This window comes from Mirounga leonina, unplaced genomic scaffold, assembly GCF_011800145.1.
Source record: "Mirounga leonina isolate KUSES-001 unplaced genomic scaffold, KU_Mleo_1.0 Mir_127, whole genome shotgun sequence".
In the NCBI taxonomy this organism is placed as follows: Eukaryota; Metazoa; Chordata; class Mammalia; order Carnivora; family Phocidae; genus Mirounga; species Mirounga leonina.
The window spans coordinates 45,026,480-45,048,183 of NW_023270316.1; the positions used below are offsets into that span (position 1 = coordinate 45,026,480).

The 21,704-nt window shown below is 36.6% G+C and overlaps 1 protein-coding gene across 1 annotated transcript in view; it reads left to right on the forward strand.

Moving 5' to 3' along the window:
- Window positions 1-21,704, forward strand: part of DIAPH3 (diaphanous related formin 3) — a 485,828-nt gene that overhangs the window by 161,763 nt on the left and 302,361 nt on the right. Inside the window, exons 13-17 of the mRNA XM_035003260.1 lie at window positions 1,622-1,740; window positions 4,584-4,648; window positions 10,916-11,020; window positions 14,238-14,546; window positions 15,273-15,387. Coding sequence (XP_034859151.1) covers window positions 1,622-1,740; window positions 4,584-4,648; window positions 10,916-11,020; window positions 14,238-14,546; window positions 15,273-15,387 — 713 coding nt within the window. The remainder of the gene's footprint in view (window positions 1-1,621; window positions 1,741-4,583; window positions 4,649-10,915; window positions 11,021-14,237; window positions 14,547-15,272; window positions 15,388-21,704) is intronic.

The following is a 21,704-nucleotide window of genomic DNA, read 5'->3' on the forward strand; positions in this document are numbered from 1 at the left end:
GAAAGAGGTTTTGCATGAAATTTCAGCTACTTTGTAAATGAGCTTATCATTGGGAGCTGTGGAAGTGAAAATTTTTTTTTAAAAGGCCTCAAAATAGCATATGTTGTTAATTTGAACTTGTTTGTGTTAAAAACATACTAGGGTAGGGGTGCCTAGGTGGCTCAGTCATTTGAGCATCTGACTTCAGCTCAGGACATGATCTCAGGGTCTGGGATGGAGCCCCAAGTCGGGCTCCCTGTTCAGTGGGGAATCTGCTTCTCCTTCTTCCCCTCCCCCTGCCCTCTCTCCCTCTCTCTCTCTCTCTCAAATTAATAAATCTTAAAAAAAAAAAAAAAAAACAAACCCAACACTAGGATAATATTAAATAAGAGTAAAAAAGGAATGGGATGCATCATCTCGGTTTTCAAATGTGATAGATACGAACGTGTGCAGTTTATGTACCTTAACTGTAAATGTGGTTGGTTATTATGGCAAAGCATTAGGGAATGGGAGACTAATTTTTTGAAAAAAGTTTAGAACATTGAGGAAAGCATTGGTAATACTATCTTGCTTTGATATGTACCCAAGAACAGTGTCTTAAAATATTTTTAGTTTATGAGTCAATGACCACTTGTCATCTTTGCTAATGTTGCTGTGAATTTTATTCAGTATAATGGGTCATTTATTAGGTGTGAGTTAAGTGGATGAAGGACAAGTAGGTCACGGTTTCTAGGGAGGAGGAGCTCAAGTGACTAGAGGCACCATCACATACACGATGAGAAAGATTGGGAGAGGAAATGTGTGCTAAAAGTCATTGAAGGAAGAAATAAGTCTTAGAGGTGGCTTGGGGATAAAGGACTGACCTCACTGAGATAGCACCCACCCTTTCTGTCACTTCAGTTTGGTTTTGTTAATATAATCTGGGTATTTCTTTTTTTTTCTTTTTTTTTTTAATCTGGGTATTTCTTTTAAATTTGTTGGCTTAAGTTTTAAGGGATGTTCTTTTGCTTAGAACAAACATAGGTGGACTGTAGTGAAAATATCTCTATTGGGGAATTTTAGTTAAACTTTAATTGTTGGACAGAAAATGTACTAAATTTTTTCAGTTGTCTTTTGAGTAAGAAATATTCATTTGGTATTGTATATAATTTACAGTATCGGTTTTTAATTGGACTCCACAAACATTCTAAAAATAGTATACTGTATAGTTCTAAGACCCTTTCAGAGAATTTTTTTTGAAAAAAAGGTATGGGTTTTGGCTTGTGTTAATAAAATGAATAGTGGTAGATATTTCAGTATGGTATAGTGGTAGGTTGATCTCTTTTGAGGATTGCTTTTAAGCACATATTACTTCATCTTTTTTATTGTTTACTAATTAAGTCAAGGTTCTGACTTTTGTAAGCTAATCATCATTAAAGCATTATATTTGCTAAAAGAGATAAAAATTTAATATCTTAAGATCATTAGAAGGAAAGTGATGACCATTGTATTTACTCTCCTGTGTTAAATCTGACATGTCAGTTGTTGAAACTGTACAAAGGTAAATTACTGAACTTGAAATCGAGCTTACCAAAATACTTTGTTTTGACGTAAAGTTACACTAATAAATTGGGTGTACATTTATTCTTTTTCTTGGTTTTAGGCAACAATACTTCAAATTAATTGATGAGTGTGTATCTCAGATTGTATTGCATAGAGATGGGATGGATCCAGACTTCACATATCGAAAAAGACTAGATTTAGATTTAAGTCACTTTGTTGGTGAGTATTTAATATTTAAATGGAAATCTTTTATTATCCCCTACCCTGCCGGTCACGTTTGCAGCATTGCTTCTAATGGTGTGATCCTAGAGTCCTGAGGGCCCTCAATACCCTCCTTTTCAGGGGATCCTAAGAATCCTAAGACCTTATTTGCCTTTTCCTTTGTTTTGATACTTGTGCTGGTGATGAAAATAATAGTGGGTCAAACTGCTGGAACTTTGTTAGGAATCAAGGCAGTAAGTGACACCAAACCGTGTTAGTAGCCATCGTATTCCTCACTCTGAGTAAAACAAAACAATAAAAACTGCTGTTTTAGTTGAGTGTCCTTGATAACTGGAAAACACTATTTTATTAAAAATCGAATCCTCGAGTACGCATTACTTTAATATCCCCTAAGACAAAACGAACTGTCTTTACACATTTAGCACTTCCACATCCCAAAGTACAATGAGCATATAGCTGTGTATTTGCTTAAATTGTGAGCTGAATTGGCTGATTTTTGCTTTGAAGGAATGATTGTCATGAAAAGCTGGGGCTACTCAGGCATGACTGTTTTGGCACACACGTTTCTTAAAAATGAAATGAACCAGGTCAGGGAAAACAACTGGTAGAATTTGTTACCAATGATCAAATTCAAGCTTTCAAGTAAAAATTTGAGTTTTGGAAAACTTGCATCTGCTACTGTTAGCTTGAGAGCTTCCCAGTACTCAAATTTGTTTCTGATGAGATCATTGGTGATTATTTTGATCCTATATGATGAGATGTGTCAGCATTTGGAGACTCTGCATGACTCTGCAAACCACTCTTTTCCACATTCCAGTGCCTGATACAAATTCTGCATGGGTAAAGAATTCATGGATTTTAAAGTAATAGAACAAAATAGTCATTGATACGTGATCCCACATAGCAACTAAGGTGTAAGGAGTATGTGTAAGTCAAATTTTGGCATAACATGAGAAAAGAATATCCATTATTTGAGTGAGGTGGTTTTTTCTTCATAGGATATTTGAATCCAGTAAGAGGTATGGAACGTATGGAATATTAGTGGCACTGATAAAGAAAGTGCTTATTTCCCTCCATAGAAGAGAAGCAATTAGAAGTTCCTGGTAGTGGGAGGGATAGAGAAATGAGGAAAAACATCCTGTAAATACAAAGCAAGCTAAAATGTGGAACAATTTTGAATAGTATCTGAAAATCCAGTTGCTTCCACCTGGCCATTAGGAATGCTTTTTCTTGAGTAGATGAGAGGTTTAGATATTGAACCCTTGAGAAGGAAATAGACGCCATGACTACTGCTTGGCTCTATGAGTGAACCATATTTACATAGTTATAACAAGTACCTTGTATGTGTTGATTTTAAATGTTTACACAAGACTTACAGACACAGTACAAAGGACTTAGAGAAGAGAATGTCAGTGTGTTCACGTGAATAGGTGAGCGTGAAGACCTGGGGTTCAGATATTAGGGTAGAGAAACGTTGGAAAGTATGGGGCACAGATAACTTCATATATTAGAGTGGAAATCAGGAGATGTTGTTTTCGTAACAGAGGTCAGAGTTTTAAATATTTAGTGCTCCAGAGCCAGCCAATTTAGAAAGCAAAATTATTAAATAGGATTAGACAAGGAACACCATTTTCATCTTCTTTAATAGGAAGCTATCTATAATGTATTAAATCAAGAAATTATGGTATATACATTTTATTTAGAGATAGGAAGGTAACTGCCAGAAGATAAAAGAAGAACTGTAAGAGGTAGCAGTTTGGAAGTGGAATTGAGTTTTTAATATAGTGATTTGTTGTTACTTTTCATCATAAGCCTTCTGTAATGTGTTTTTAAAACTGTGTTTATGTATTACTTTTATTTAAAAAAAGGGATCAACTATATCACGGGGAATCTATATGAATCACTTCTTCTGCATTGTATCCCATTGTGTGCATATATATTGTAGCTTATTTAATCTATTATTGATGGACATTTATTTCCAGATGTTGGCTAACAATAGAACATCCTTAAAGGCACAGTCCTAACAATAGAATTGTTGGGTGAAAGAAAATGCATATTTTAAATTTTAGTACATACTACCTCATATTAACTAGTTATCATTAGCAAAGTTCATTATGCTTCCATTACACTAGTGTAGACAAGTCAGTTTCTCTGTGCCATCTACAACGCTTGGCATTATGGATCATTTAATCCTTGCTGTGTCTCATTAAATAAAATTTGTATTTTTGTGTTAGGTAAAGTGAAATACCTGTTCATATGGGTTAGCAGTTGTTAATTTTGTTGTTCCTAATTTTCTGTTCATTACTGTTGCCCGTTTTCCTAGCTCGTGTTGGATATCATCTTCTTTTTTTTTTTATTTTTTTAAAGATTTTATTTATTTATTCATGAGAGAGAGAGAGAGAGAGGCAGAGGGAGAAGCAGACTTCCCGCAGAGCGGGGAGCCTGATGCGGGACTCGATCCCAGGACTCCGGGATCATGACCTGAGCCGAAGGCAGACGCTTAACCATCTGAGCCACCCAGGCGCCCTGGATATCATCATCTTCAAAATATTTATGGATTGATGATAGAAACCTTAGACTATTCTTTCTTATATTTGAACTTTCTCCTCCTTTTGTCTAATAGTTTGAAATTAAAGTTGTGTTTGTCTTTACCTTTCTATTTTATGGGCTTGGTGTCACACTTCGAAAATCCTTCTCCATCCCAGTGTTAGGTTTCTGTTTTGCATTTTTTATTACTGGCATTATTTCTAATTCTTTTCCATGATTTTCCTTCTGAACTTTTAAAGTCCCTAATGATTTTAAGAAGTACTGGAATAAAAAAAAAATTATCGCAATTTCAGATACTTGCATAGATCAAGCTAAACTGGAAGAGTTTGAAGAGAAAGCATCGGAACTTTACAAGAAAGTAAGTAATTTTGACCAACTTTGCAAGACTCCATGAGGAGCCTCCTCAGGCATGCTTCTGCGTCAGGGACTTTGCTTGGTGTTCCCACTCTCTCTTTTACCTCCTTTAGGCAGCACAAATGCCATCCCAGAGGAGGATTTCTAGACTACTATATTTAAAAATTTTAACTCTCTACTCCCAACCCTGACCCTGTTTTCTTCTTTTTTTTTTAAATTTTTTTTAAGATTTTATTTATTTGCGAGAGAGAATGAGAGACAGATAGCATGAGAGGGAGGAGGGTCAGAGGGAGAAGCAGACTCCCTGCTGAGCAGGGAGCCTGATGTGGGACTCGATCCCAGTATTCCAGGATCATGACCTGAGCCGAAGGCAGTCGCTTAACCAACTGAGCCACCCAGGCGCCCGACCCTGTTTTCTTCTGTTGTATTCATTATCTGACATGCCACATGGTGTATGTATTTACCTGTGTGTCCGTGGATGTATTATCTCTTTCTTCCTCTAGAGTAAACTTTAGGAAGGATTTTTGTTTTGTTTGTTTATTTGTTTGAAGGATTTTGTTTATTCACTGTCCCTACACCTAGAACAATTCCTGGCCCTCAGAACTTTAAAAAAAAAAAAAAATGCGTGAATGAATAAATGAACAAAATATATAGACTCAAAGTTTTAGGATTGGAGTATTCCTCAAGAACTCCTGTAACTTAGGCCCTTAAGATCAAAATTATGTCTAAAAGTTTTAAAAGGAAGGTTAATTTTTGTTTTGAGTAAAGTTGCTTCCTTAGATTTAATTGAACATATAAAACTGTCATTTTTATAGGTGAAAAGTATCCAATATTACCAGTTCTGTTTGTTTCCTCCCAGTAGTATTGCTGACCATCCAGTCATTTTCTGCTTTTCTTTAAGGTGGGGTTCTGTGGTTTCATCTCTGCTCAGTATGTATCTGTTAGACTTTTTCTCTGTTTTGAAAAATTTACATTTCTTCACATTTTAAGTAGTCACTCTGATTTAAATTCTTGTGGCTGGTTTCTCACATCGGAGGAATAAATGATAATTACTACTACCAGCACCTGAATGAACATACACTAAATGAACATTTACTATGTGTTTGGTACCATGCCTGAGAGGCTACATTTTTGATCTATCCCGACCCAGATGAATTTTTTTTTTTTTTTAAGATTTTATTTATCTATTTGACAGAGAGAGAGACAGCGAGAGAGGGAACACAAGCAGGGGGAGTGGGAAAGGGAGAAGCAGGCTTCCCACCGAGCCAGGAGCCCGATGTGGAACTCGATCCCGGGACTCCAGGATCATGACCTGAGCCGAAGGCAGTCGCTTAACCAACTGAGCCACCCAGGCACTCCGCCGCGACCCAAATGAATCTTGAGAGAATTGTACATTTTTATAACCTTTTAAGATAATATAACTTGCAAATGGTAGACAGTCTTCCATAAGTTACTGGGAATTTATGAAAAACTTTGTAAATGTCCTGTATAAGAAGTCCTGAGGTTCACCACTTAGTGAGAGATGATTAACTCCTGGGCCTCTGGCTGCGGACTAGGATTACAGCTATGAATATGATACTGTCATTGCCCTGCAGTAATGTAGTAGACAAATTAATGGATCATTTAAGTTAAGTGTCATATGTGTTACAGTTGATAGGTGATCATGTTGTAGGGTGACCCCTCACCCTGACCTTGTATTCCAAGCTCTCTACTTTTCTACTGTTTTAAGTCTTCATGAGAAAGTAGTAGCAAACTTTCAAGTACTTGGTTTGGATGCATCCCAGATAGTGTAAATTTGCTCTTATAATCATTTTTAGGTATAAGGTATATATGAATGTTGCTAAACGTGATACCCTTCTCAACATATTGTTTTAAAATTGTAAAGTTTAAGTAGAAGAAGGACCTTGTTCAAGGTTACTTGTCTCCTTTTAGTCAGAAGTTATGTCTTAGGTATATTCAGAAAATATTGTTTGCTCCATAAAAGATTTCTATTGCCATACCATTTTGTATATATCAGCAAGAACTTCTTTCTGATAGCTTTATAAGGACACATGTAAATACTTTGCTTTAGGCAGGAAGCTATCATAGTTGCTAGACACATTCTTTATTTTGGTGCATAAATTTGAAAAATGAAGACCAGAAATGTCAGAAAGTACATAGAGATATTGAATTATCAACCTTCTTGTATAGATGCACTAATACATTTACCCTAGGGAGTGAAATTAAGCAGAGCCTCAGCCTTAACTGTGTTTCTTGACATTTTTGCGTGTAATTTTGTAAGCATAATATTGCTCCAGTAACTCTTTTTGGAGAAGAAGGCTATCGTGTCTGTTTTTATAAAGTATGTCTTTAATGGAGATTCATTTTATCCCCAAGGCTACTGTGATTTGACTATAGATATTATAAAAATGCTAAAGCAAAGTTTATATTTTGTCTGATCCTTTTAATAAGGTAGGATGTAGAAATTCCTCTCTTTGTTAAGTAATAGAGATACTTTAAATAAGGCCAAGTTAATTTAATAAATTCTTTTAGAGTATACTAATTATGGCTCTGGTAGTTTTGGTAGTTTTATCTTTGTTCCAGTAAATAATCCTTTTTCCTTCCAAATCTTATTCTAAGCCATATGAGATAGGATAGTGTACATATTGTATTGTGAAAAAGACTTCATTTTTACTCTCATAAGAATTTTTTATTTCTTGCTAAGCAGCAGTAAACATTGAGCAGTCATAAAAGGGAGAATAGAGAACATGACCTCTCAAAGATTTTTCATGCTGGGAGATTGAAGAACTTTAATATATGATATTGACATATTTATTCACAACATATAAAGGGAGATTTGACAGGAATTGGCTCCATCTTTTCATTCCAGAAATATTTATTGAGTTTAGTTATAAATGTAAGGCTTTGGAAAGGTGATGAATAAAATATTCAGCTCACTATTAATAAGTTTCCAGTTGGTGAATGTTACTGAGGTGTGTGATAGTGCCTTTTGATATTTTTATATGACAGTGTAATAACTGTTATGGTAGTTAAACCCAATGCTGTGTGTAAGCCTATAGAAAGGATTTCTCATCTAGTCTTGGGTGGTCAAGTAAGGCTTACCCAAGGAAGTGATTGATAGCTAACGTGAGGCAACAGGCTGAGATAGCCAAGGAGGTATATGGAAATTTATTGTGAATTTCTTATAGGCATTTCAAGATTAATACTTCTGAAACCAAATTCATTTTTCTTTTCCCTAAAAATGCCCTTTCAAGAGTACCTGGGTGGCTTTGTCACTTAAGCATCCGATTCCCTGATTTCCGTTCAGGTCATGATCTCGTGGGTTGGGAGATCTAACCCTGCGTTCTTGGGCTCTATTCTCAGCGGGGAGTTGGCTTGAGATTCCCTCTCTCCCCCCCCCACCCCCCGCTTTCTCGCTTTCTAAAATAATACTTAAAAAAAAGCGCCTTTCCCCATGTATTTTATATCCCTATTTTCCCCCCTAAAATTCTAATATTTAGTTTCCAGTTTGCAAAGCAATAGAACACCATAGTCATCTTAGATATGCTTCGCTCATTCATTTCCTATGTTCAGTTGTACACTAATTTTTTAGATTGTTTAAAAAAAAAAACCTTGTGTTTTTTTTTTCTTCCCCATTCCTCTGTCTTCTTCCTTTGTTCAGGCAGGCCTTCAGTTCTTGCTTGGATAACTGCAGTAGCCTCTAAACTCGTTTTCATGCCTCTGGTGTTTCTCTTTCATTCCACCTTCCACCCTGCTGCAGGTTGGGTTTTCCAAAGTGCAGATTTGATCATGTTAATTTCTTATAAGTACTCTTAATAACTCTCCTTGGTTTTCAGGCAAAAGGGAAACCTTTTTGGCTTATTGTAAAATTCCTTTGAACAATTTCATTCCTGTCTACATCAGTGACTTCGTCCCTGGGGCGCCTGGGTGGCTTAGTTGGTTAAGCGACTACCTTTGGCTCAGGTCATGATCCTGGAGTCCCAGGATCGAGTCCTGCATTGGGCTCCCTGCTCGGCCAGAAATTTGCTTCTCCATCTCACCCTCCCTCCTCTCACGCTCTCTCTCTCTCATTCTCTCTTTCAAATAAATAAAAATCTTTATTAAAAAAAATGACTTCATCCCTTGCAATTTCTTTTCCTCCCTCCTTTTATGGCACTGACACATGGTTGCTTGTCATTTATGCACTGTGCTAGACCCTGTCTTTGAAGTGTCCGCTCCCCTTCCCAGCTAACTACTCAAGTTCTTTAAACCTGGGGTCAAGCATCCTTCCTCCCGGAATCACTCTCTGCAATCTGTTTTTCTATTGTGGTAATTTTCATAGATTTTGGATTATTAGTTTGCTTTTACTTTGCCACCAGACACTACACTTACTAAAAGCTATGACTGTGTTCTGTTAAACTCTATGTCTAGCACCTACCACTTTGAGGAACACATCAGACACATTCTATTACTTACTATATGGGAATTAGGTAGTCTGGGGTGAGTCCTAGGAGGTTCCTAGATATTAGGTTAATGAGTGTAGCCTTTAAATGTAGCCACTGAAAGTTTAAGAGCAAGAGGAGTCCTGTTTTTTGAGCCAGTTCTTTAGAAAGAATAGCAGTATTCAAAAAAGTTTGTAGGGGGGAAGATAATACTGGTTTTAAAAATACTGGTTTTGTTGGTTTTTTTTTCCTTGAGAAATGTTCATTAAGCATTTGAAATACATTTATGGACTAATTAGCTGTGTGGAATTCACATGAGAAGCTGAGCTGGTGATAGGGATTTGGACACCATCAGTGTATGAATGGGATTGAAGCATGTGGGTGTGGAAGATACCATCCTATCAGACATGAGAAGTGAGACCAACAGAGGGGTGAAGAAAGAGTCTTACAACATGGAAATGTTAGAAGGTGGGACTGAAGAACAGGAACTATAGAAGAATTGGTAGGAACAGTCAAGGAGTTAGTAGGAGAACCAGAACGGTGTGTTGTAATGGAACACACTGGTGCACAGAGATGAATATGGGGGCAGATTTGCTTACACTAAATCGTGGGGGACGCAAGACCTGTGGGGCGGGGTGGGTATATGAAAAATCTTTGGGAACTTTTGCCTAATTTTGCTGTAAACTTAAAATGGTTCTAAAAAATAAAACCTATCTTAAAAAACAAACTATAAAACAGTACCTAAATGTAAGTTGTAGGAAGGTGGTGTGTTTTCATCTAAACTCAGGGTTGGAAGACAAAATCTGGCTTTTAATCTCACATCTTCACTTACTGGCTGTATAATGAGGAACTAGTTAACCACCTCTTTGAGGTAGGGACAAAATAAAATTTGTAAATAAGTACCTTCTGTAAATGAGTTTTATATTACTGTTTTTTCCTTAATTGAGGTTTGACTGTATTTTAAAGTCTAAAGGCTACATTTGGGAAGTAGTTGTGTATTTTTTTGATTTTTTTTTTTTTTCTTTTTAAAAGAGATAAATGTTCTTTGATTGTGAGACATTGTGCTATTGAAATTCACCTCTGCTAGGAGAGGTTTTCAGTCACGATGATGACAGGGCGAAGCTATTTGAATGCAAGATGGGAATTTGTGATGAGGGGCTATATAAATTAGAAAACTCATTGGATTCACCAAATTTTGCTGTTTGCCTTCCTCCCACAAGGTATTGCACCAGGGTCTTTGAAAGATTAATTTACCATTAATCTCCCAAAGTTTAATCTCCCAAAGATTCATGATAAATAACAGATTTTATTATCTTAAATTATTGTTGAAGGTTAGAGCCTACATCAGGGCCCTTAACTTGCATAATGATGTAAGAAAAAGATGCATTTACAAAATGGAGTCATTTAATAATAAAAAATACTAAAATGGAATTCTTTTAATTCCTATTGATAAACTTCCCATAAATTTTAAGTAGAAGTTTTTGCAGGTAGGGGTCATGGAACTCAGTGCAATGCTTTGCTATTATTGTACACAGAGTTGCAATGATATTTAGGGACTTTTAAGAAAAATGTCAGTGTTGAAGATCCCTCTGAGCCACTTTGCTCTGCCGAGAGGAGAAGGTCACACCATCTCTGGCTTTGTCTGCTCCCTTGCAAACTGAATGATTTTTGGTGGGACCTGGGGGGACCTAGAAAAAGGCTTTCGGTGACTTAGCAAGATCTGCCATTCCTTTCATAAAAGGTTTGTGTTCTACTGACAGATCATTAGAGTCCTATTTCTCTATGAAGAATAGTGCTTTTCAATGCCATCTTTCTGTCTCCTGGTTTGTTTGTTTGTTTTTCCTTTGCAGTTTGAAAAAGAGTTTACCGACCACCAAGAAACTCAGGCCCAACTGCAGAAAAAGGAAGCAAAGATTAATGAACTTCAAGCAGAGTTACAAACTTTTAAGTCACAGGTAAAGTACCATCTTTCTGGATTGAATTTGGGTATTGAAAGCTTACCAGGGAAGCAAAGGTCATGTCATATCTTCATAGCTCAAAATGTTTAAGCTTTAATTTCACTAGTATGTTTTAATAGTATTGTTTATATGTATTTCTATTCTGTAAATTTTTTTTAAAAATGACTTCGCCACTTTTTTTTGTACTTGGCATTTTTAAGAATGTCTTAACTTTTACTAATTAATCTGCTTATGTTTCATTTGGGTTTTGTTTTTAATGTCACATGTTTTGTATGTAATCATAAAGGGTAAGAAAGTCTTTTACTCTTAGATTTGTCATTCATCACTGATCTTTATCCCACTACAGGAAATTATTGCTCGAGCTATTTATTTTTCAAAACCTTCAGTCTATGGGTACCTTGCAGTGAAAGATAACCTCTAGCTTAATGAGAACATTTTCTGATAATTTTTCAATTTCCAAAAGTAAACAGATTTAAAACATGACAAAAAAGAGAGCAAATCTGGATTATGAAGCAGATAGCTCACATACACCCTCTACATATAAAACATTTAGATAGCAAGAAATACATCATCTGCATGTTGTAAGTGGATGACAGTAAAGAGGTAGAATATTCATAGCTAAATTTCTTCATGCAGATTTACATATAGGATGATGAGCAATAAGTATAGTTTTTGCTCATTTTCTTTCATCCTAATTTATGGTTATGTCGAAATAGTCTCAGATGTACCAATTCCTAGATCGGTGTACTATTTCCCATATTATTGGCTATTTTGTTTTCTTTTAAATACTTAGTGGATAGTTTTGTTACAGAGCCTCTAAGAAGATACCTGAAGAGATAGCTATCTGTTAAGTGTTCAATTTTAGGCAAAATGAAGCTCTTTTCTGTGCAAGAAGGAAGTACAATTTATTGAAACTTTTCATCTTTCCCGTGTGGCTCCTTGTCTCTCACACTAAAAGAAATATTTGATTGTGTTTTATTATTTCAGATTGAGTTATAGACAGTGGCTGAGATATTTATGTCCAGTTTCTCTTGGTCTGGGCTAATATAAATTTAAAAAACTTTATTTTTAATTTGTTATACTTGAAGGATTAATTGTAAATCCAATCTAAAGAATTCCTGTCAATTAAAAAAAGAAGATAATCACCAGCTTTGGATATATTGCTGCATGTGTTTTAAATAAATATGGGACTGAATTAGTTTTAAAACTGAGATTAAATCCAGGAATCTCCTATGTTATTTAAGAATGTGGAAAAGGATGACTAGTTTTGTACATCAGAAGCAAGCCTGGAATTAGAGACAGTATCGGCCACCCTGTTAATTTTTGAAGAACAACAGGAAATTTTTTTTTTAATGGATTGGTGTGTTTCTCATGAAATCTATTCATTTGTCTTAAGATCCTTCTCTTTGATCAAAGCCATAATGATTATGAAGGGTATGAATAAAATATATTCTGTTATCTGTGATTTTATTCCTTTATTCACTTAACAACTAAATGTTGTCGAGTGCTGGGGCTATAATGGTGAGCAAGTTAATCACAGGTTAATCTGGCCTCATGAATGATATTTAAGTCAGCCATCCTCCATCAAATGAGCTAGTATAGAGCGGAAATCTAACCATATCTTTAAGACATTAGTAGTTAATTATAAAATGCATATTGAGTGTGAATATAACATACATACTTCTTTAACATTCAGAGGGCAGTACTATCCATTCTAACAGCAATGCAGCATAATGCTGAATTGATTCTACTTTATAGTTAATTTTTTGTTAAGATATGTTTGATTTGTGGTTTCAGTTTCTTTTATAACACTTTTTCTTTGTGCTGATCTCAGATGTCAATTTCAGGCTTTTATACATGATCTCTTTTCCATAATTGTGCAATGAAAGTTTTCAAATGATTTATTAACATTTACTAAATGCCACCATTTGCAAGGGGTGTGTGTGTGTGTGTGTGTGTGTGTGTGTGTGTGTGTGTGTCTGAATTGAAGTAATTACAGGAAAATGATCATACTACAAGAAATTTATCAACTCTCGTCTTCTTTATGATAATTAAAATGCATTTATTCTTACCATGCCATAGAAACAAAAGGACAAAAGTGACGAGTGGACATCCTTGGCTCTTTTTCACTCCTGATTTTGCATTGCTTCTCTGTGACTTTGGACACTGTTGAATATCAGCATGCCCCTGCTTCACTTGTGATTCATGAACCTGTACTTGTCTGCTTTTTCTCTCATCTTTCATCCATTCATCCTACACGTATTTCTTCAGTAGCTGTCATTTGCCAGTCGCAACCTTAGGTGCTGGAAAAAGAATAGTAAATTCTACAGACTTAGTCACTTCCCTTGTGGAGCTTATAATCTCTCAAAGAGAGAAATGCTAATGATTGATTCCTTAAGTATTGAACACTTTGATAAGTACAATCAAAGAGAAGCAGTGCTATCAGTGTAAAAGGAGTGGTCAGATGAGGCTTTCCTGAGGAAGGGAGGTGCTAAGACTGAAAGGACCAGCAGGAAGTGATCCATATGCGGAGACTCCTGGATCCAGGCAGAAGGAATAGCATGTGCCAAGGCCCTGAAATCGCTGTGAGATTGGCATCTACATGGAATTATATATGAAAGCCACTTGAAGGCCAGTTAGTTCACAAGGATCATGATGTGCCCCTGCAGGTCCTACTTACGAATTTCAGGTTTTTCTTTTTGTTTTTTCCTCCTCTCAAGGTCATTGGCACATGTCACATGATGTGACAATACTATTTAAGTCTGTCTTGATCTTATTGTTTAACTTCTCATTTAAATGCTAGTATTCCATAGAATTCTGTACATAGACTTTTCTTTATGCTAGATGCTCTGTCCATACTGTGTGAACTTAGCTACTCTCATGACTTGAACTATCACTTAGAAACTGCTGATTTTCAAATCTTCTAAACCCATATACCCATATCCTTCCTGGATATCTCCACCTGCATGGCCATAACTACCAAAATAGGAAATAATATTTCTGGCAATTACACTTTTATGAAAACAAAAGTGAAATTCTTTAACTGGGGGGAAAAAACCCCAACTTGGTTGGAATTTTGTTTTTTTTGGTTAACCCATGTGAAATTGCTGATAGTGAATTATCTTTGATTTAAAATAATAAATTTTTGAGCAAAGTGTACTTCTGCATGTGTTGTAGGTGTTTTTAGTCATGTTTCTTTTGTCCTCTTCTCTAGTTTGGTGCCTTGCCAGCTGGTACGAATAACGCTTTGCCGCTGTCCAAAGAAAATGGAACTGGCCCCCCAGCACTGGCTCCTCCCCCGCCGCTGCCCTCCTGCCGAGGCGGGCCACCTCCACCCCCTCCCCCACCCCCTCCTCCACTTCCAGGAATGCCAATGCCCTTTGGTGGTCCTGTGCCCCCACCACCTCCCCTGGGATTTCTCAGCGGGCGAAACTCTCCTCCTCCACCAACCCTACCATTTGGGTTAAAACCAAAGAAAGAATTTAAACCTGAAACCAGCATGAGGAGATTGAATTGGTTAAAGGTAAAACAGAACTAAATGGAAGAAAACATACTATCACCTACATTAAAATTTAATTTTATATTTACACAGTGACATTAAATAGGCATTATGTGAATTAAAGTGTTGAGACAAAGCCCTTTTCTCTCGACTAAGGCTTTCTGGTTTAGAAATTTGGTGAGAGTTAATAATTGTTAAATGGGATTTGATTCATCATCAAATTGATAATTCAACATTATCATCATTGAACCCTTTATGAAGTGTTTCTCAAAAGGACGATGTTAGTGATCTTTGGAACTTTTCTATGTGGGTAGCCATTGGAAAAACCAATACTAGTTGTCGGAAGTTGATATTTAGTCAGGACATAGAAATTCTGAATTCTGTAGAAAGATGGTTTCATGGTCAGACAACCTTGGGAGGGGCTGTGTAATGTATCCTGCACTTGAATTGTTGCAGTGCACATGAGCATTATTAAAGACTCTGATAGGTATAATTAAGAAGCCACAAATTTTATTTCACTCTGCTTCAAACCCTCAACTATGTGGTAGTGGAACTCCCCACTCCCCCCTTAATAAAATCTTAGCTTCCTGGGGAACTTGGATTCTGTTGAACACACTTTGGGGGAAAATATTACAGGGATTGCTTCATAAACATCTGCTGGCAGCGATGGGACCCTGGGTCTGAGCATAGTGATTGCACTGGGAGAGGTGAAACACCCAACTATTTATGAATCCATCTCTCTGATTGCAGATCAGACCTCATGAAATGACTGAAAACTGTTTCTGGATAAAAGCAAATGAAAATAAGTATGAAAATGTGGATTTGCTTTGTAAACTTGAGAATACATTTTGTTGCCAACAAAAAGGTATGTTGAACATAGTGCTTATTTGTTAATTTTAGTACGTTAACACTGCCGATTCTTATACATTAACTTCTAGAGAGCATTATTTTAAGAGTCCTAGACATATTTTTACTTTACTAATGGTTAAATTATCTAATGAAAGGAAATGTTTAAAATACAGATTTTGTTATTTGGATTATCACATGAACAGTCTTTAAAATGCAAATGGTTAATACAGAACTTTGTCAAATTTCAGTATAGTATCTTTTGAAGGTGTTCTAAATTGGACTTTTGAAAAGGAGGATGTTTTCACAGAGGATTTTGGCATGAGAATTCCTTTCAGTCAATGGGACCTAGAAAAACAAACAAAATGTGAGCCTTTTTTCTAGTTATAATTTTACCACCCTTTAATATTAGAGTGTAGCAATAATTAGCATGAGTCACATGAGATAGAAATACCAAATTTATAGAATACCTTGAAGGCTAGCTTAAAATAGAAATATATGAATAGATTATATGATCTTTTCATTAAAAGTAATAGCATTCATTTCCAAAATTTTTTGTGAAAGCTTTTACTTGTTTGGTGTGATATTTTTGTTTTGTTTTTAAATAACTCAAACATTATTCTTGCCTAAAAATTGGGTTTCCACCACATATGTTTGAGAGTTGATATCCACTTAAACTATTAAGTTAATTTTTAAGTTATGTAATGCTTACATTTTAGGCCTATATTACAAGGTACTTATATCAGTGATTACCTTTTAATTTTCAAAAAGGAAACTTTTTCACCACAAATTGTGCCACTTATGACCCTGGGCTCATTGAGCACAGATTGCTGGAGAAGAGAGATTGTACTCCAGCTGGAGATGGGAAGGCTTGCTGTAGAGAGGGAAGAATTAACTTCTTAAAATACCTATTATGGGGGCACCTGGGTGGCTCAGTCAGTTAAGCATCTGCCTTTGGCTCAGGTCATAATCTTGGGATCCTGAGATCGAGCCCCATGTCATTGAGCTCCCTGCTCAGTGGGAAGCTTGCTTCTCCCTCTCTCTGTCACTCCCCCACCCCATTTGTGCTCTCTCTCTCTCTCTCTTAAATAAAATCTTAAAAGCTACTATGTGTTAGGCACTGTGCTATGTATCTGATTTAACTTGACAATCACGGCAATGAAAGGATATTGGCAGATACTAAAAAAAAAATCATTTGCATTCCTTTGAAATGCTTATAAAATATAATTGTAAATTAGAATCTTTTTCTAAAAAATAATGTAAGTTAGAAACTCTAAAAGGTATTTGTAAATTAAGGTGGTTTTCCAGAATTTGGGATAAACCCAGAGCCTTCAGATATTTTTGGGCACTGTTCTTGATCAAAATAGTAAAACTGATGTAGTTTGATCTTTGAAAACAGTGGGAATTTTCTCAGCAAGCTTATCCTAGGAAAACTTGTGAAGTAAGCAGATCTTAATTTTACCTTTTGATTATGGAGAAAGAACATTTTCTCTGAATAAGATTAGTGTGCTCTTCAGGCAATCAAGGAAAATATATGGCAGTTAAAATGTGTATTTACATGTAAAACACTTCAGAATTTCAGATTTCGTAATCTGGAATTGATTAGTTTTCCCTTTGCTTTCCTAGTAGGTACAAATGGTGGTACCTTAAAGCTATTTAAGTAATACTGCCATCCAGCTACTGTCTCTTTTTTTTTTCTCTTTACTCTGATTACTTTCTTAATTAATGAGGCTCAAAAGGGAAACTTGTTAGCATGTCTTTAATTTAGCTGTAGTGCTAGCCCTAAATGAAATAATTGGACCTTTAAAAAATTCTTAAGTCATCTAACTTTAGCCTTGAGATTCAAGGTTGAAGAAAAAAATGTATTTGCTGAATCTAATATTAGTTATAAAGGGTAAGGTGAGGGAAGGATGATCTTTTTGTGAGTGTTCTGTACTTCCATCCCTCTCTGCCTTTGGACATGCTGTCCCCTCGGCCCAGAGTCTCTCATTTGACTTAGAGGCTGGCAGAGACCCATGACTTCTATTGTCTCAGCTCAGATGCTACCTTCTTTCTTCAGTGACAGTGGAGGATACTTCCATGGTGACCAGGAAAGGTGGGGAAGCCCAAGGTTGTTCCCCTGGGTGATGCCAACATTTCACAGTGGCAAGCTGAGAAGGTGACAACTTTTTGGTCTGGATTTTAAAGAATAATTCCTAGAGAACATTATTCAAGGAGAATTAAGAGTGCTTTTTAGCATTACTAGTGCTTAAGTATTTTATTGGAAAACAAAATTGCTGCTTTCAGAAAAGTAGGACTTCCTATAGCTATTATGTAGTAAAGATCAGAAAGGAAGGCCAGAGGAGAGTACCTGGAAAGCTTAGACAAGACTGTGGGCTGGTGGAGTGGACATGTTTCTCCTTGTCTCTTTATTCACGGCCTGGCCCCTGAGGCTTTAGGTCCAAATCCTAACTTTTTGCCCATCTCCCGTGACTCCAGAGGTTACTTTGAATCAATTTTGTGATTTCTGCAGAAATCAAAATTAAACCTAGTCACTTATTCAGTCCAAGATGGCCCTACAGTTGCTCTCTGCTCCCTAGCTGGCAGGGGTAAGGGAGAGGCATTGCCTCCTGGTTGATTTTCATCATTGGTTTGCATCACAGTTGAACACGGAAGGACCCAGGATTCCCATCATTAGAGACTCTACGGGGTTTTTAGAGAACTAGTGTATCTGTTTCTCATTGTAGTAATTCTTTTGTCGAAGAACCAGGGCATTTTGTGACAACATGGATGGACCTGGAGGGCATTATGCTAACTGAAAATAAGTCAGCCAGAGAAAGAAAAATACTGTATGATTTCTTTTATATGTAGAACCTCAAAGCAACAAACAGTAAAAGCAAACTAAGCTTATAGATCAGCTTGGTGGTTGCCAGAGGCGTGGGTCTGGGAAATGGGCGAAGGGGGTATAAATTTGTTAAACAAAAAACCCAAAGCTATTTCTTGGATTACAAAGGTGGAAGTTCCATCCCAGGAATTTAAAATGTCAGTCAGTTGTGCTCCCTAAACGTTTGAAACTGGTAGAAAGAAAAAAGGAAACTAAATTCAACCATTTATTCTCTGTTCTAATCACATGCTCTCTACTTTGTTGTTGTTGTTGTTACTCATTTTTATTATTTTTTTCTTATGGAGGACACTGCTTTGGGTTTTACAAACTTTCAGGTTAAGATGACTGGGTTTTAGTGGTCTTATACCCTGAAAGTTGGAAAGGGAAGAGGGCCTAATTGTGGCCTAATAGTACCCATAGAGCACCTGTGGTTTACCACTCCCTGAGCTGGGCCATCTTCACGTTACCTTGTCCAATCAGGACCACATCTCTACTGAGATTTTTCTTCTGCACAACAATGCTATCTCCTCAGAATACCACCCTGGCCTGTGCTCTGGTAGACATAGCAAGATATTCTAGGTATGAGCTTTCCTGGCTGATTCATGTTGTTGTTTATAATATCTCCCCCGCTGCCCCTCCCCGCCTCGCCCCCGTCAGATTTTAATAATGTTGTCTTTTAAACTAACCTCCCTGTGATGTTTTTAACATTGCTTTAATAGGGAAGTGCCTGTGCCCTATCTTGAGGAATATAAGGAAACTGTCTCAGCCTTTTCTTGTGAAATCAACATGTTTCCCTGATTCAGTTTGTATCACTTTCTCTTCTGTACCTTATTTTGCAATCGGGTATCACTTTGGTTTCCTTGCCTTTCTCAATCCTGAATTTTCGAGTTCTATCTTAGCTTTCCATATTTTAAATTCTTCTGAAAATAACACATAGGCATTTTCCTGGTCATATTTTTCTTTCTCGCTTTCTTCCTCATTCATTGCTCCCACCTTTTCTCTTTCCTATATTTGGCTACTGCTGTTCAAGTCAGCAAATATTTATTTGGTATACAGTGTATGCTAGGCCTTGTGATTCGCACCTGGGACACTGTTAGAGAGAAAGGCAGACATGTGCCCATTCCTGCGTCCGTGAAACTCAGTCTCCGTGAAACTCAGTCAAGTTCTCCCTCAAGTTGAAGCATAAGAATGAGGAATGGAACGACAAATGTTGATTTTGATATAGAAAGGGCTGTCATGTTTTACTCACTTGGGCTCCTGTTAAAATTTAACAAGATTATAAAAGAAAATTGCATATATATCTCTTTGAAATGTAATCACAATATTCATATATTGAACATTTGGTATCAAAATAATGCTAATGACCTGCATATTTTTTACCAGATTGGAAGCATCTATTGGCTAATTTTTACAGGCTGTTGGAAAATGGATTAAAGTATACTAACAGGTTATTGGTGTTGGATTTATCAACTAAAATTAATATTAATTTCTTTCATTATTCACAAACTATTAACTTAATAGGGATTAAAGGGCTTTCTGAAAATACGTGAATAGTCTAATTCACTTAGACTGATTTATTATAAAAATGTGATTCCACAATTGTTAGCTTTCTGAAGTAATCACATTTTATAACAGGTGCATCCTATTTGCCAGATAGGGCTAATAAACATTTATAAATTTCTCAACTGAACAGTTATGGCATATGGAAACAGTTAATGGATTATGCACTTAAAAACAAATCAAGCTTAGATTTCTGACCTCATAGTTCAGTGGACAAAGTATTGAAGTAGGGAGTGATAAACCATGGATTATCCCAGGAACTTGGCTGTGTTCAGGATGTCGCTTTGTATTTGAAACACAATTTATTCCTCTGTATGAACAAAGTGTATATATAAAAACAAAAAAAAATCCTAAACTACCTCACAAGACTACATTAAGATGAATAATGTAATTTATAACACAGTGTTGGGAATGCGTGTTAATAGGTGATGCCAAGATGAATGCAACATAACTTAAAGTTTTTTGACAAAAAGTGTTTTGACAAACACTAATTTGGAAAGATTGAGGAGGAAGTCCATGAAGAATTAAGTATTTCCCTAGGGATTTATCCTTCGGTTCTTGTCTGTGTCTGAATCTGAAAAGAACTAAAGACTTAAGGAAACAATAGGATAGGTCAGGAATGTCTTGCTTCACCATTGGAAAGTATCTCATTGTTACCAATTACTTGTATTTTGTGTTGGGTTGCTAAAGAAACAGAAATGTATTCTGAAAGCTTTAAAGAAATAGAGAAAAAGGCTAAAGAGAGTGGGTTTTTTAGCCCGGAGCCACAGGCGACTTTAAAGTCCCAGAATGCTTCAGTTACATGCTTAGTTATACAGCATATTTTTGACATGGTGTAACGGGAATTTTAAAGGCCCCTGTAACTAGGCATATTACTTGTATATTGTACAAATGCTGCAAACAGAAAGGGAGGAGGCTTAGACGTGTGTGCATGGGGGGGGAGGTGCTCATAAACATAGCTCCCCCCCCCCCCCCGCTTTTTTCCTATTCTCTCTTTTCCTTTTAACATTGGAGAAAGGAGGGGTACTGGGGAGCACTGGATTCACTGGAGTCACTTGACTAGTAGATTGGGGTAAACTGTGTTCCTTCTAGATTACAAAGTCACCTTGGTGTTTTAATTCTTGTAGTTTGCACCTGTAGCTGTCCCCTTTTGACAACATTGTAAGGTTGTTACATTTTACTGTCCTCACATATTTTTTCCCCTCGGGATTTCGCTTCCATTTCCCATATCTTCTGTCTTCTCCCCATTGACCCAGGGCATTTCTTGTTGAACTCTGGTTGCTCAAACTACACTTCCCTATTTCAGGCGGTTCTTCTTTGCCTTGTCTACATTATGTTCTAGCACTCAAGACTCCCACTCATAATTAGTGTACAGTATTATTCACCTGAAAATATAAAGGAGAGTCATCCTTCTCAATGCAGGATTTTAATCTTAAAATGATATTTGTAAATCTGGCTGTTCACTGCCCCCTCCCTCTGCCATTCTGCATTCTTCCCTGTCCCCCATGCCTACCTCCACACACACTTGCCAGGCTTGGAAGAAATAGGATCGCATGGTCTTAGTAGAGCAACTGGATGCCACCACTGTGGAGCACGAGAAGGTGGGGGGTAGGAGAGTCCTGAGGAGACAGGTGTAAGAGGCTTCCCGCTGGCTTGTATGCTGTTGGAACTGGATACTAAATAAACAATGTAGTAAATTCTTTTGTAACAGGGGAAAAAAAAAAACCCTTATGAAAATAACTTTTTTAACCTTAAATTTCCTAAGTTAGATTTTGAGGTAATTATATATTTGTGTTTAGGTGAGCTGGGTGTGTTTTGTCCCTCAAAGTTAAATTATTTAGTCACAGCTTATAATTTGTAACACATTCTGTGCATTTAACATAAGCATTCACAGATTTCCTGGCATCTAAGGA